The sequence below is a fragment of the Doryrhamphus excisus genome, chromosome 5, assembly GCF_030265055.1.
Source record: "Doryrhamphus excisus isolate RoL2022-K1 chromosome 5, RoL_Dexc_1.0, whole genome shotgun sequence".
Taxonomy (NCBI): domain Eukaryota; kingdom Metazoa; phylum Chordata; class Actinopteri; order Syngnathiformes; family Syngnathidae; genus Doryrhamphus; species Doryrhamphus excisus.
The window spans coordinates 8417298-8433989 of NC_080470.1; the positions used below are offsets into that span (position 1 = coordinate 8417298).

The 16692-nt window shown below is 40.0% G+C and overlaps 1 protein-coding gene across 1 annotated transcript in view; it reads right to left on the reverse strand.

The window, feature by feature from the left end:
- Positions 1-2757: 2757 nt before the first annotated feature.
- faf1 (Fas (TNFRSF6) associated factor 1) overlaps positions 2758-16692 on the reverse strand; it is a 68260-nt gene continuing 54325 nt past the window's right edge. The window contains exons 18-19 of the mRNA XM_058072940.1: positions 14597-14812; positions 2758-8362 (exon numbers count right to left, since the gene is read on the reverse strand). Of these exons, the coding sequence (XP_057928923.1) occupies positions 8279-8362; positions 14597-14812 (300 nt within the window). The 3' untranslated portion in view covers positions 2758-8278. The remainder of the gene's footprint in view (positions 8363-14596; positions 14813-16692) is intronic.

Here is a 16692-nt window from a genome sequence, read left to right on the forward strand (position 1 = left end):
TTTGACATTCAAAGTAATTATGTGCCCCGAACGCGCTGTTGATGCATGCAAGCTGCAGCCTACAAGAGGGAGGAGGCAAGCATTGCTGAGATATATTAGTCAGTTCCACTTTAATTGTTTGTTTGTTGCTGTTGTTTTGCCTTTTTTATTCCAAGATGGCGCAGGTTATTTCAACTTTACATACATGCTACTTCCACGTGTGGTCCATGTGATGACAGATCATAAACAAAATAACCTTCATGAAGCTAAAAATGTCAAATTTTAGGCTAAGATTAAATATTTACATGTAAATTTATTTTTTTATCATCTTTAAAATATGGAATTTGTTGATTAAGTCATAATATAGGTGGTGGGTATAAAAATATACATACACAATTCATTAGGTACACCATGCTAAATGTATTAGCCTACTTATGATGACTATTGCAACAACAAACATATGATCAGCATATGTAACCTGCATCATTTATTATTGGAAAGACTGCACTACGTCATACTTATTATTATTATTATTATCGTGGCGACCATTTCAATAATCTAAGTTATTGGTGTATGTACTTTATTTTTCCTGCTTTTCCTACTTTTCCTTATTGTATCGGACCTCATTAGATCGGTACTGTACCGAATAAATGTGCACGTGATAAAAGTATAAACTGCTTTATTTTGCTTCGCTAGAATAGCTCAAAAACAGCATTATGATAAGGATTAAGTCGTCCTTTATTCCTGCAGGCCCAATTAAAAATGCCCCCCGCGCATTCAAAGTGACTAGAGAGCACCAATCGACTTTGAAGCGGTTCATTAGGCCTATGCACCCACAAAACTGCATCATAGGCTTTCATTTCAACGAGTGACGCAACAGATGAGTAGGGTTTTTTTTAACACCCCTTTTAACGTGACAACAAAAGCCCATGCTTGACCCGACATATGTAGCAGCATGTTTCCGCTGCCCTGCACCCCGATGGTCGCTGTGGCCGGCCGCTTCGCTCCGTCAGTCCCGGCCCTCTTTGGGCCTGGCTTCGCCTCCCAGAGAGAGCGAGAGAGCGAGAGAGAGAGAGAGAGAAAGAGAAAGAGCGAGAGAGAGAGAGCTCCCAACTACAGACCGGAAGAAAGTCATTTCTGGAAAAGGCACAATAACAAATGAGGTTGTAGTCTTATTGATATGTGTATGGATGATTGACAAACTAATGCATAGATGTATTATAAATGTAAGTTCCACCTCCAATGCCGTTTCAGCCAATCAGAAGCCAGATTTCTGGAACAGGCTGTATACACATAAAGGTTGGGAGATGGCGTATGAATATTTTAAATATCTTAAGGGCGTCCAAAGCACAGACTCATACACACACACACACACACACACACACACACACACACACACACAATGCCGGTTTTGTGTGGCCCGGGGCTAGTTTGGCAGGGATTATTTTTGTTTAATGAATGGGCTACAAGTATTCATCAACACGGCCAGATTATTGGACTCTGCAAGCTCGTCCTTCAGTGGCAAATAACTGCAGTGTGTGTGTGTGTGTGTGTGTGTGTGTGTAGCCAATTAAAAACTCTCTCCTTGCCCCTACCCTCCACATCTGCCTCCTGTGCAAAGCAGGCAGGCGGATGAATAGACGCTCATTGAGATCACAGATGGAGTATGGCTTTCTTTTTGCGGGAAATTTGAGAAACACCATTGTCCCCAATCAAAACTCAATGTGGCGCCCTACAATGGCGCTCCCTTTCAGGCGACCCGCTTCAATTGGCCTTGTTTTTGAAACTTGAAGTGTTCTGCACAAAGACGTGGCCCTAAATGTCACCAATTGCCCCGCTGTGTGTGTGTGTGTGTGTGTGTGTGTGTGTGTGTGTGTGTGTGTGTGCGCGCGATCACAATTAATATGAAGGTATAATTACTCCTCTCCACGCTACTGCACACATTTAGAACCCCAGCGGCCCACTTATTACTTATAAGACTTAGTTTTTTTTATTATAGACAAGGGACAACGGAATTAATTCAACAAACTGCTTCAATAAGCATTTGATTTGAACCAATGTGCAGGAATCTCATATAAACCCAATTCGTTGGTAATAAGTGATATTATGATGCACTTTCATTTTTAATTTTAGTTTCGATATGAAATATATACAAAATAAAAATGGATATTTAAATATATGTCGGTGTGATTAATAATTAGTAATTAAGTAACTTAATGCTGAGCACTCTCCGAAGAAGTCCAAACAGAGATGCAGTTAAAACCTAAATAAAGAACTTGAATTAAAAAATATTTTTTCAATAATTACTACATGCAAACAAGCATTTTCATAAATAAATATACAGTAGTTAGTGAACGAGCATAGTGATAAATGAAATGAATGAATTTTATAAAGTCAATCAAAACATTTTTGATCATCCAAGCCCCCAAACAAGTAAATATTTATGAATGTTTTATATTTGAGTTCCTGTACATGAATACAAGAATTAAAAAAAGATATATATATATATATATATATTTGGTCTAATAACCTGAAATCCTGGTAATATTGTTTGTACAACATATGAGTAAACATTTTAGCTGTATATGCTTTTTTTTGCCCATATTTTATTTTATACTTGTTTTCTCCTTATAATGTGATTATATTATGAAATGAATTATTAAAAAAAAGATTTTAACGTTGTACTTAGTATGGACCTACATATCTGTCAAAAGAGGGTCCCAATCATTTATTGAGAGAAATACTACATTTTGTTTATGTATGTGATTTATGTATTTAATATGTAAAGTACAAAAAGACAGTGAATGAATAAATGGAAGATTTGTTTGAAATCACATTCCAATGAAAGGCAGAACGTCTTGGAAGACAACCTGAACGGTCCGGTTGCAATCAAATAATGAAGTGGACGAAAGAGAAAATTCACAGGCCCATTTAATCAGGTTGGTTACAGCGCAACCGGTGGTGTGTGTTTTGTTTTAGCTACATAAAAAAGTATTTGCATGCATTAACCAACAGACACAGACATAAGGATTTTAGTGACCTTCCCTTTGTGTCCCCCCCAAAACTCCAACAGTTTAAGCCTCACAGATTCTGTTTCTTTGGCCGAGGCCCACCGTCTCTGAGAAAGTAAACTCTAGGGGTGACCCTCCAATGTTTAGGCCAGTCTGGGATCCAAAGAGGAGAAGCTGTGATTCCAACATCCCAGTGTTTCCCACTTCAAAAGGAGGGAGGTGGAGATGGCTTGTATTAGGAATTTTGTTCATTCGCCAGCGAGCTACATTCTTGACCCCGGCGAGGGCTGGTTAAACATAGACACTTTGCCTCCTTTGTCGTCACACACAGCGTCAAGACAGCATCCTGAGGTGACCTTAAGCTCATGGCACGGACCCTCTGTGGGTCTCAATGTGGGTCATTTGAACAGGATGATGAAGACATCTAGCCTAGTCTGGTTTGACTCTTTGTCATAAGAGCACTTTGCCAGCAGCTACTGATGCTTCTGATGCCTCCAAATAATTTAATCAAGCTTATTAGATGCTACACTTCCACAAGTCTAAGTCTAATGTTTGTCCTCCTTCTGATTTCTTTTTTGTTTTTGCATGTTTGTCACACTTACATATTTCAAATCATCAATCAAATTAAAATATTAATGTCAAAACAACTGAACACAAAAATTGAAACTTTTTATGACTAAGAAAAAATCCAAACCTAAATGGCCCTGTGTGGAAAAAGTGATTTTCCCCTAAACCTAATAACTAGTTGGGTCACCCTTAGCAGAAACAATAGCAATCAAGCATTTGCATAACTTGCAATGAGTTCATCTTTGCAGAATTGTTGTAATTCAGCCAAGTTGGAGGGTTTTGCAGCTTTAACCGCCAGAATTCATGCTTCCATTTTTCACAGCAAGTCTTCAAGTTCATGAAGCAGCAAAACAGCCATCGACCCTCACACTACCACCACCATATTTTACTGTGTAATGTTATTTATTTATATTTTTTTACTGAAATGTGGCTTTACTTTTGAGCCAGGTGAAATGGGACACAACTTTTGTCTTGTCAAAGCACAGATTATTTTCCCAAAGGTCTTGGGTATTATCAAGATGTTCTCTGGCAAAATTGAGACAAGTTCTGTTTTGTTCGATTTCAAGGTAGTCCAAATTTGACCCCCAATGACCTCTCTGAAAAGTCTAAGACGAAAACAGCTAACGGCAAAAGGTTAATGTGGAATATCATTTTGGCATTTCCGAGTCTGCCACCACAGCTTCAACAGTGTTGAGGAAGAGGAACATGTCTGAGCACATTGAACGCATCACGCTGCATGATAGAAACTGTAATCTTACACTCCAGAGGAGATGCACTATGCACACGTCGGCCCCATTGCTTTGACAGGACATGCACCTGTCTGACAGTTTGCGTAAACAAATTCCAACCTCACCTTCGCCCTGAGCTCACATGTCTGACAGTAATGCAAAAAAAAAAAAACCATAGACCATTTAACATTTGCCCTCAAGAGCTTCCACAGCAGCACTCGTGTACTCAAAGACTCTTCACGGACTACTTTAAAAGCAAATTTTGCTGACTATTGTTGGAATGTGGTCAGGGATGACCCTGCTGCTTAGTATAAGAGACAAGCCAAAAAGCGTCATTCAGATACTGAATGGAGGGAAAAACAACTACCCGAATAAATTGGTTTTCCAACCAAAAAAGATAGCCAGCGGTGGTCATTTCTTAAAACTGAACAAATAAATTTGTCACAATTCAATTAAACCTTGTGATTTTTTGTTTTATCCGAATAAGAGGATGGGTGTTCATGGCTGTCACAGCTGTACTGTAAATATCAAGCAAGCATATACTGTAAATATAACAGCAGTCTCAATTACCAACAATTGTGGAGTTATTGTGTTGTTATGAAATGTGATGATGGCTCATTTCTTAGCTAACCAAATTTCTCTGAGCGCACAACAAAGATGGCTAATGTGCGTGCATGTATGTTGCGTGGGACATGGCTTGCAATGTCAAGAGCAGGAAGTGGGCGGGATTGAGGGACTGCGCCCCCATGCAGTACCTAACCAAGGCAGACAGCACCTTTAAATAACAAATTACAGTAAATTACCCCGTGTACAAAATCCAATTAAATTCTCACGAGAACGTGCTCCCATGTGTTATGATTCATATCAAACAAATGCATCATCAGCATCATTAACAACAGTATAGTAACGTTCATTCCTCATGCAGTCTGACTCATAAATGAGCAATCAATGAAGCTTGTCTTGTTAAGCATGACAAGGGAGTCCGGATCTCATCTGAAGCCCTGCCTTCAGCGATACATCGTTTGGCCAAAGCGAGGGGGGAAGTGTGGCTGGATGAGCATATTAGCACATCTCAGTCATCGCGTGTGAAACGAGACAAGGAAAATAAAGCCTTGACTGCAAGAACGGAAGGATTGATTTTATAAATATTTTGAAACAGGATGTGATGACAGCCAGATTTATGAGATAATTGTCTATTTCACCCTCGAGGATGAAGTTCAAGACAGCAGAAACCATGTTTGAGGAGTCACAAAGTCAATGAAACAGCTTCTAGGAGAGAATTGGTTGCAAAATAATCTGGTTTGAGCTACACTATTTTGCTCAGTAATATTTGTATTTTATTACGTTATTTGTTGGAACAGTGCATTCATAAAGAATTCAGAGTACTTTACTTTTTCCACATTTTATGTGAAGTTATTTGAAAATTGATTTATTCTTTCATTCATTCATTTTCTAAGGCTTATTCTCACCAGGGTCCATCAAATTTCTAAACACACTACCCCATAATGACATGATAAAAAAATAATTGCCAAAGTATTAGATATATTTTTTACATTAAAATCACCTGTTCATCCCTCACCACGTCTTGGTTTGACTTTAGTGGTTGCACTCTGTCACCATAAATTCATTTCATGCGCTGTCCACTACTGTCAAGAATATTCTGTAGCCCATCATTTCCTTCACTTTGAAATTTAGATTTTTATGTAAAAGAAGGAAAAGTGACTTACATACTGCTGCTTGGTTTTTATTGACATCCTCGGGTCGGTCATATTTGTGCAGTATAATGGATTCTTATTTATTATTACTCATAGTCCTTATGTAGAAGATGGAGGGGTGCATACATTAATCTACTTGTATGTATTCCGTCTGTTCAATAAATCTAATTCATTCATTTAATCCAAGTGTACGCACTGTGCATTTCATTTTAGGCTCCACTTAAGAGTCAGTGAATACACTGTACCCCGCCATGCGCTTAGCCCCCTTACTAATATGGCAGACATTTTGCTGTGTGCTATGCTCTACTGCATGTGAATCAGCATTCAGTTAATTAGACTTGATGACTTTACTTTGGAAAGGCACATATCTGTCTATTCGGTCACACAGTTGACAGTGCATGTCAAAAACACAAAATGTCAGGAGAACACTGCGACATGATTTGTCTCAAAGCACAAATCTGGGAAAGTCACTTAAACATTTCTGCTACTTTGAAAGTGCCAATGAGCACCATGGCCTCTACCATAGATAAAGAAAAAGTTCGTAAACACCCGGACTGGTCAGCCGTCTAAACCGAGCATTCGAGGAATTTGTGAGGCAGGTGTTCCAAAAACATAATGATCACTTTCACAGATATCCAGGGTTGCTCTGTATAGAGGAGAACCTTTGAGCTGGACAATCATCTTTCCAGCCATTCCTTAGGCACATGGCAGTGCATCTGGGAGTTTGCCTTAAGGTACCTGAAGGACTTTCAGAACTCGGATGAGACAAAGATTGACCTTGCTGGCATTAAAGCCAGGAATCATGTTTGGAAGAACAGACACTATTCATCACCAGGCCAAGACCAGACCGACAGGGAAGCATGGTGGTGGCAACATCGTGCCGTGAGAATGATTTTCAACAGCAGGATAGGGGGATCTATGAATGCAGAAAAATGTACGGAGACATCCTGGATGAAACCTTTCTCCATAGCACTCTTGACCTCAGACTGGGCGATGGTTCATTTTTTCTCAGGACAACAATGCTAAGCACACAGTTGAGATATCAAGAGGGTGTTTTCAGGACAGGCTCTGTCCTTTAACTGCCCAGACAGATCTAACCTGGTGGGGTTTGAAAGGTGCTGCAAATCTGCCCAAATACGGGTGTTCAAAAAGCTGTCGATTTCTTAGTTTATTTTTACTAAATTAGCTAACTTTAAAAAAAATATTGTTTTTGTGTTGAATGTATTTCATTTTGAAATAAGGCTATCACATAAAATGTGAAGCGCTATGAATACTTTATATAGAAAATGTACAAGTGAGTATACCCCTCCCATTTCAACACATCAAAATTATGAAACGTGGTAAAAAAAAAAAGTCCCTGCTCTAAAGAATATCCAAGTTTAATTTATAGTATTCCCTCGAGAAGATGGTTGCTGAAATGTCAGGGTTCTAATCACTTTTGTGAGCTATTTGTGTATTTTTGTTGCATCTATTGATCATTGCTGGGTTCTGTATAAAAAGCATGAATCCACAACCTATAAAAAAGGCTATCTTAACGGTAATAGATCTGACAAGTTGAGGTTCTATTTAAGAAGTTGCTGGGGGAGACACATTAATGTCATATAGTTTAGTCATATTTTTATATACTGTATATCAAAGTAAAAATAATACAGCATCAAACTGGTAAAACCAGATTAGAGAGTTGATGGGTAGAGGAATGGTGAAGGTAAGATGGGTTTTTGAGGAAAAGGGGGTAAATAGACATGAGATGTCTTGTCTCTTATCGCTGGCTTTTATTGAATCTTTCAAACGCAAAAACCATCCATGTAGTAAAGGAAAAGCAGCAGGGAGGCAGGAGGGCGGTGGGGGGTTAAGGTGAACGAGTGTTTTTCCTGTGACAAAGGTCTGTCTAGTTGGGATCTCCATTCCGTCACTGTGTTGTGTGTTTGGGGGAAAGTGATGACACACGTCATGTCAAGTGTGTGAAAGAGCAAAAAGAGAGGTACAGGTTAGGGGGTTGTAGTTTTCTTAGAGAAGGGATAGGGGAGGGGGGGTGGCTCTGTGCTTGTGATACTGTCTTTGCTCTTCTGTGCAACACATGTACACCAAGTTTAGATGTACAGCAACCAGGCCAAGGGCAGAGAAGCTTACGTTGCACTTGAGTGCATGCCTGTGTGTTATGGATCTGAGTAAGTCTTTGCATGAGTGTGTGTGTGTGTGTGTGTGTGTTCGCATGTACTGTGGAGGCCCAGATGGATTTGGACCCATGCTGTGTTCGGCCAGTTCATCAGTCACTTTACTACTCTTTGGCTTCCAGAAACAGAGTCTCCTGTGGAAACAACTTGGCCTCCAGTAGAGTTGATGCTGGATCCAACTGGGTGATCTGTGGATAAGATGGTAGGGGACAGGGTTAAGACTTACCAAGCAGTCTTCATTAAATGAAACATTTAATAACACGTTTCCACTCTACAGTGCTGCCTTGGCAAAGCTTAGCTCTACTCCTCTTGGTTTGTGGAAAAACAGTATGATGGGAAACTGGAATGAGAGTACAGTGTTTGTTCAACCAATGACAGTGGAGAACATGCATCTCCTGTATATATGTGTACTTGTCGGTATGAGGGTGTTAGGTTTGGGAGAGAAACATTATTGAAGAGGACACTGAAGGCAGCATGAAAAACAGCTTGAGATGGGGTTGAGGTCAGGGCAATATATCCATATTATTAATATAATGACATTAACAATATTTCCTACATGCACGATATCAAATACAACCATATTGTTCATACCGATATAGACTGGATTTGCACTGTATCTCCCTCATCCCTTCATGCAGGCTAATGGAGGAGGGGTTTGAGCATAGCTAAACGGTTGTTATTTAAAAAAAAGATTATATTTAACTTTTTCTATATTTCAAAAAAGAATGGGCTACTTTATTCTAAGGGTTATTTTCAGACAGGATAAGAATAAGCTTTAAAATAAATAAATAAATATAAACATCCTCATATAAGTATTGATTTCGTCTAAACTCACTTTCTGGAAAAACTATTGATATTTTTCATATTCAACCTAAATATATCAGTTTTGGGCCATATCGCCCAGCCCCAAGTTATGCAGGTGAATTTAAGGACAGAGACCTTTGTGTTTTGTATGCGTAAAATGACTAATTTCACGAATGGGAAACAGGTAACAGGACCGTAGAAGAAAATGTTTTCCGTGTATCCAGGCCATTGTCAGAGAGCAGAGGAATAATGCAGCGCCACCCACCACGGAGCTGATTGAGTTAGCTGACATGAAGGGGGTCTGACCTATGGTTTTTTTTTTTTTTTAAACAATCATACTCTCCCTGACACCCTCATGGGCCTCTTCGCTTATGTGAGCTAATCACTGGAGGGGTAGTGTTACATCAGGCCAATCTAACACCTGGGCTGAATGAGCTATGTGGCGAGGAGGTGGTGTGACAATGAGATGTGTCCTGGGCTTATCTGATGACTGCTGCGTCAGGCCCTGTGATTGGGGCTTCTATTCTAACCTCACAGTGGGATAATTAAGCGATTCCGTGTACCTGCTCTAAAGGGTCGAAGGGTAAGTCCGGTGTGTTGTGAGGTCAACCTCACAACATGTAAAGTGACAGGTTGGAGACAGACTATTGTAAGGAATGAAACTTGAACTCTGACCATGAACAAGTCGCACCTTTGTCCGTCATCACTAAAGTACACATGTACCGTAGAACGCTCCTGGTGATGTAGCATTCATAACAGGATGCAAACTTTGCAGAAAAACATGTAAACCAGGTCACACAAAAATAGATAATAAACATACATAATATAAAGAATACAAACACAAACTGCTCTACCACTTCCACAATACCAACCCTCCCACCCACTAGTTAAGACTGAGAATTTATTGTTAATTGTTTTGAGTAAATGTTACTTTATGGCCAGCTGATCACAAAACACATACAGATCAACAACCATTCACACTGACAGTATGGACAATTAAAAAAAAAAACTTTCAAATTTCAGAAAAGAATCTGCATGCGTGTTTGAGCACAGACACAGAACAGGGAAAAATATGAAGTCAAGTAAATTAGATTAAGGTGAGAAGGACATAACATTAGGAAACCCTTCACATCTCCTAAGGGTGTTTGGAAATGTCACACCGACATGCACAGCAGCGGTCTTTGACTCCTCGTATTTCATCTCTCTGCCCTCATTTCAACGTGCCATTTAGACACTTGACTTCTCAGTGGGGGTCCCTGGAAGCCCGGTGTGAGCAGGGAGGGGGCTGCCACATCACCCTTGTGCCCCTCAACTTGTCAACTATCTCATAGCACTGTGGGGAGCCAGTAGTGTGAGGATGGGTGTGTGTATGTGTGTACCCAATTGCTGCAATCATATTTCATTCCAACTGTGGGATAAAGCACCAACAGGGCCACTGGGTTCCTTTTTCCCACCTCAGGAGTGGGGCGTTGCAAATGGCTTCCATGCTAATGAGCACGGCAGGCTGTTGTGGCACCACAGCATCAGGTAGGAGTAAATGAGACTTTGGCGCGGAGCAGGTGTGTGTGTCTGTGGATGAGTTTGCAGTGCGCCAGAGAGTGACAACATGGGAAAGTGCAGCATCTGACTCTAAAAACGAAAGTAGGGAAACAAGATGCCACACTGACACAGGAGACGGGCGCCATCGGTGATTGTTTACATTGTTATCCAATTAACAGACCATAAGCATGGAGGCATCTGTCAACAAACAAAGCTGTTGGGTTTTTTTTTTCTCTCCGCTCTCCCTAAGCCATATTCTCTCCTCTTGTGTTGCTGTAGCTCTCCGGTTTGTTGTTTGTTTCTCAACCTGGTGTTGATAAAGTTTTCAATCACCTGAATAAAGTTCAACATGGGAGTCAAATCATAGACTTTAATCTGACTTACTTTGTAACCAACCAGGTCTTTGTATCTTTTTATAACTGGGAATCTTGGTAATGGTAATAGTTTGGTTTGTTTTGATCATGCAAAACAATTTACATAGCAGCACATCAAAAGTTTACACTTGCACAATTCAACATGTCCGAAAAAGGAGTACAAATAAGCAGGTCCCCACCTCTTCTGTTTTTCACAAATTCCTGATAGTTGTTCACTTACAATGTTTAACATGTACTGGTTACCCCACGTTTATCGCGTCTGTGATAAGTAAATTTCAGCTAATTAAGTATCCTCATTTATCAATGGAATATTTTCATAGTTTAGATCACAGAAATTTTGTTTACAACCTTCTAAATATGGTGTTTAACATTAAAGGCCCCTAGACATGAAATATGTATATATATAATGTATATATATATAATCACCTTTACACCCGTTTACAGTTGAGTTTCAGCTTGGCCTGGGGTACAGCTGCAACAACGGCCTCTGTTTGTATTGGTGTTTTTTATTACGGATTACCGCTAACTGCACTACAGCACTCCAAGCTCACTACGCGGTCATCAGACTTTTACACCAAAATACCATGGGTCCCATCAATACAGCACAAATTGTCAGAGGATTCACAGTATGTGTAAGTAAGACAACTTTCAAATAACCATATTCATTTGTCTTCAGGTAAATTTCTATCATTGTAAAACTACATAAATTAATAAACCAAGTGGTTTTATCGCAACAGAGAAAACACTGAGCCGGCACTGAACACTGCTCAGCATGACCACAAAAGGAGGAAAAATAAACACGGACCCTTGAAATGTGTTTCCAACATAATTAAACGTGCTGCTGAAATAAAGCATTTCTAAGGGGCCATTACGGGCCCCCACTTGGTAATTAAACCCAAATAACTTGTCCGATTTTAAACTAGTGTTGTCAAGTGTTTATTTGGCCAATTACAAAAGCAGTGGGGGATCATTATCAGCTGCCAGGAGTACTGACTGCACGTAGCGCTACAGCAAGAATATAAAAGAACAGGCAAGGTATGGACCATTGAAAGGGAGCACAGCATCGGGGGAAAATGTGAATGTGGACAAATAGGACAAAACAATTAACTAATTACATTGCAGTGATTTAATAAGTTTAATATGATTAGAATTGAGAAACTATACTTGCGAAGAGACGGAAAGAAAAGAGAAAACTGAGAAAGATGGGGAGGAGGGGTGAGAAGGCGGTGGAAGCTAAAATGCAAAGACTGCAGCTTTTAACACGTGCTCTACAAGATTGCATGAAGCCGTCAAATTTAATGCATCTAAAAAAAGAAAGCGCGGCTGTCATACTCCTCACATTGTGTTATTTACAGAGTATTCGCAAAGGAAGCCACTTCGGATGAATTAATCTACTCTAAAACGGATCTATATGTTCCACTAAAACGTTCAGGAAAGAAAAAAAACCCCAGCCACTTCCAGATGTAAAATCAATTTCATCGCAGCACACAGCTTCTTTGGTGCTGTTTGTTTTTTCAGCATCTCAGGTTTTGTCTGAGAATTACGCTGGAAGACGAATTAGCAGAGGGTGAAACAGAGTACAGTATCATAGTGAGGAAAATAATATGCTAGTTTGACAGTATTTGGCTGTCTGACGACAAATGGATAGATAGAGCTGCAGTCTAAACACGTTCAGGAAGACAGGAAGACAGGAAGACGACCTTGGGTGTTTCAGCAGAGAAACAGAAACAGAACAGAAAAAGCAGGAAAATTCTTCAATGGTGAGTAGAGAAGTGAAACATTAAGGCACATACACAGCCCCCTTCTACAAACTTGCAGACAGTTGTAGAAAGGGTTAGTTCCCTGAGCACGGCTAAGCCCCGTACAAATGATGCCAGTGTAAGGCCTGCTGTAGTGCTGACGAGATAAGCCACTGGGACCAAATGCTGACGAGGAGTCCAAAAAACTGAAGATGGGATGGGCACTGATTGGTGCAGCTTTAAGGAGGTGGCTTAAGCAAGGATGAGTGGACCAGTTTTATATTTTTCATTCTTTAAAAAAGCCTAAAACTAATCCAAAATGCGAAGAAGTTACAGTATATGTGTATATCTATATGTATATATATTTTTTTTAATGTCAGTTTTGTTTTCCTCGTTATGTTACGCCTACACACACACACACACACACACACACACACACATTTTTCCAACTGAAAAACGGGAATTAATTAGTGAAGCGTACATCAACAGACAGTAAAAAAAACGGAGCACTTGTTCCAAATCAAACTGTGACCTGCGTTCTCCACACAGCCTATAAGTAGACAGAGGAAGAGGAACATGGCAAAAGAGTGACACTGCACAATACACATAACTAGAGTAGGGAAATGATTTCAACAGTTGTGCAGCAAAAGCAATAGTGCTCTATTCTCTGATCCTGGCAGAGCAACACAGAGAGTGTCTGGATGGGATGGAGGCTTTCTATGCTCCCTCTCATTTAATTACAACTCAGAGCTGCTGGATTAGGCCGGGCCTGTGTTCACAGCCTCACACTGGCACTTACACTCAGCTGCACCACCCAAAATGTCTCATCAATATCTTTTTCTTTTCAATATCTACTTCACTTATCTTCTCTCCTCATTCTCCTATCAGACAGCCTCCCTGATTCATTATTTTCTTTCTCTAATCTTTTTTTATCGCTTGCTGTATTCTTTTGACTTGCTTTTCCAGTCGTCATGCTTTTCTTACTTCCCTTTTCATCTAAATCCTGCCATCCTGTTTTTGCCGTAATTTCATCTCAGATGCAGACACATCTTTATCTCTGTCTCAAACACATGTTTATTCTTGATTATAAAGAGAACTGTGAATCCTTTAAGTGGTAAAGTTGTGAGCGGGGCATGTGTTTGCTTGAAATATTTGTGCATGTGTGACAACATGGAAGAGTGCGAGCTACGTGTTAATGTGTGCGCTGACTAGATGTTTGTACCATAGTGGTCTCTGAAGACTGCTATGGCACACTGCCTGGGCAAGCCTACGCACGCACTTCAACACAAACACCCCTCCTTTCTTGATTAATGGAAATCTCAGTTTTGTTTCCAGCAGCATGGCTAATTAAAACAGCAGATAAAACAGTGCTCATTAGCTCGCTACCATAGAGCATGGCGGCCAAGTACTCTTAATGACTTGGTTGGAAGAGGCGGGAGGGCTGCCTTCAGCAGAAGGGCCATAGAGATTACTACTGTTGGTGCTGACAACTGTATCTTCACAGTCATAGTGTACTGTATTCACAACGGACACACTTATTAATATGCGCTGGACAGTAGGTGGGAGCAAGGTGGATGACTTGACAGTCAACATTTCTGGTGAACAAAAGGCAGCAAGGCAATGCAGAAAAACACATCTTAGATTTAGTTATTTGTTTTCAGTCCTGAAAGTCCTATTTGTGGGTGACCTCAGATAACAGAAATGCATGACTAAAGACAAACAATATATCTCACTGGGTATTCTCAAATTGTTTACCATACTGTATAGGTAGGTTAACTTACAATATACTGTATGCACCATTAAAAACTGTTAAGTCAGTTCAAATTAAATGTTAATTTATTAATGTTTAAACTTGTTTAAACTTATTTGAACTTTTTTTTGGCTATTTTTTCCATTGTGATGCTTGAAAATAGGCCACATTAAATTTAAAAGAATTGTTTATGGAAACACAAAACACAAAACTCACATTTCTACGTGGGAAGGTGGTGAGGAGCTTGAACTCGTCGAATGGGTATCCTTTGGAGGCCACAAAGTCAAAAAGCACCTGGAGCATACAGCTGCCCAGGAAACGCCTCTCCAGAAACTCGCCACTGGGTGTGCGGATTCGCAGCTTACTGATCTGCTCTCCTGATTCCTCGTCGGGTTCTTGCGGTAGGGTCTGCGCCAATGATAAACGTATGGCCTTCGGGGAAGAAAACAGGGAAACAGTGCGGTCAGCATAGTATTCTATTAGCTTGGAGGCTTTTTAGACACACGCATACACACAGGGTGCTTTTTAAAGTGTGCTTTGGGTCACACTTGCCATGCACACAGTTAAGGGATCCGATACAAGGAGTAGCAAAGCAACCCCAAAACATCAGTGAATCTCCACCATGTTTGACCATAGGGACAGTGTTTTCTTGGAAGCCCTATTTTTTTCCCGGTAAATAGTACAATGATGTGCTTTCCCAAAAAGTTCTTATTTAGAGTCATGGAATAATTAATTATTACACCAGCCTCATTTGTTAAATTTTGTGTTCATTTTAATGGCTGGTACCACTTCAATTATGTTACCTGAAGAATACAATGAACACGACAACATGGAATGCATAAAAGCACTGTTTTTGCAGTACAATGCCATAGCTATTGATGTAAGAACTTATGTGATTTTGGTTATTATCAGGAAAACCATGGAAATGGCTAGCTATATGCTCTTAAATTGCACACTTACAAACTATTTTTGTTGTCATTACCCAGCAGAGCATGGAAATATATACACTTGTTTTGACGTTTCAATTGTGTCAATTTGTTCCTTTCTAAGTTCATTTAGAGACCACCCTCCCAGTATAAGAAAAACAATATCACATTGGTCGATTCAGAGGAGTCTGATTCGATCAATCTTGCAGTTGAATCTATATGTACATTTCACGTGCTCCATTCTGTCTACATTAAGGTTCCCACGGCTGCTGCAGAGCATATATTTGTGAATAGACCTTCTTTGTTTTTTATAAATAGTCAATTTTTATATGAATTCAGAGTCTTTTGAGTTAATAAAGCATTGTAAATGTGTGTTGAACATAAGACCTATGCTTACGAAAGATGGCGGCACATACACACACACAGCAAAGCCCAGCATGTCTTCCAGATTTGCAGTTTTGTACTTATTATATTGCTTATATATGGGGTCTGGTTTAACATCTTACACTCGAGATGAACTTTTGGATATTCATTTTCTCAGTACCGGAGTCTACACATACCACCCAACTGTGAGGAAATGCTTACAAACAACGTTGACAACATAAAGGTGAGGGAGGCGTGGAGGAATATGAGCTAAGCTCAAGCTAACACCACATAGACTCTGCTTACCGAGTATTTTCTTGTTCAGTAAGGAAGGCATGGATTCTTTGGTGAGGGAGGCGTGGAGGAATATGACCTAAGCTCAAGCTAACACCACATAGACTCTGCTTACTGGGTATTTCCTTGCTAATGTACAGTCTTGAGTGAATAAAATAAAAAAGTCATGACTTCACATCCCCACAGTAAGAGACTTTTGGACTACACCCTCAAAATGTGCACTTAGACATGACTACACAGCGGAGTACCTTTCTTTGAGTGGAAAAAGTCACAAAAGATGTCTGTTTATTTGTTGGGATCACCATTAGAGGTGCTCTTAAACAACCACCAATGCCCCATGGACAAAATTCGACTATGATAATCCTGAGTTGAAGATGCCCTACATTGGTGAATAATAATTGGTCTGTGTTAGGAGTAAACCTACACAAAAGCTCAACAGTGACTGTTATGACACAGCACACTCCCATGCCATTCAAATAAGGACAACGAACATCATACACTATTTCTATAAATGGTCATCACCCTGCATCTCACCCTGCTCTCTGAAGCCTGGTGGACCTCAACAGGCTGCTGACAGCCAGTAGTAGAATTCTATTGAATGTATTTACTTTTACTCTGTACACTGGAGCACAAGAGTGGCTTTACTACAACAAAACCATCAACTGTCAAATTTCACAGCAGAGCGAATCAGCTCACCTGTCTTTGTGAGACAACGTTTCAGCTTCTCCC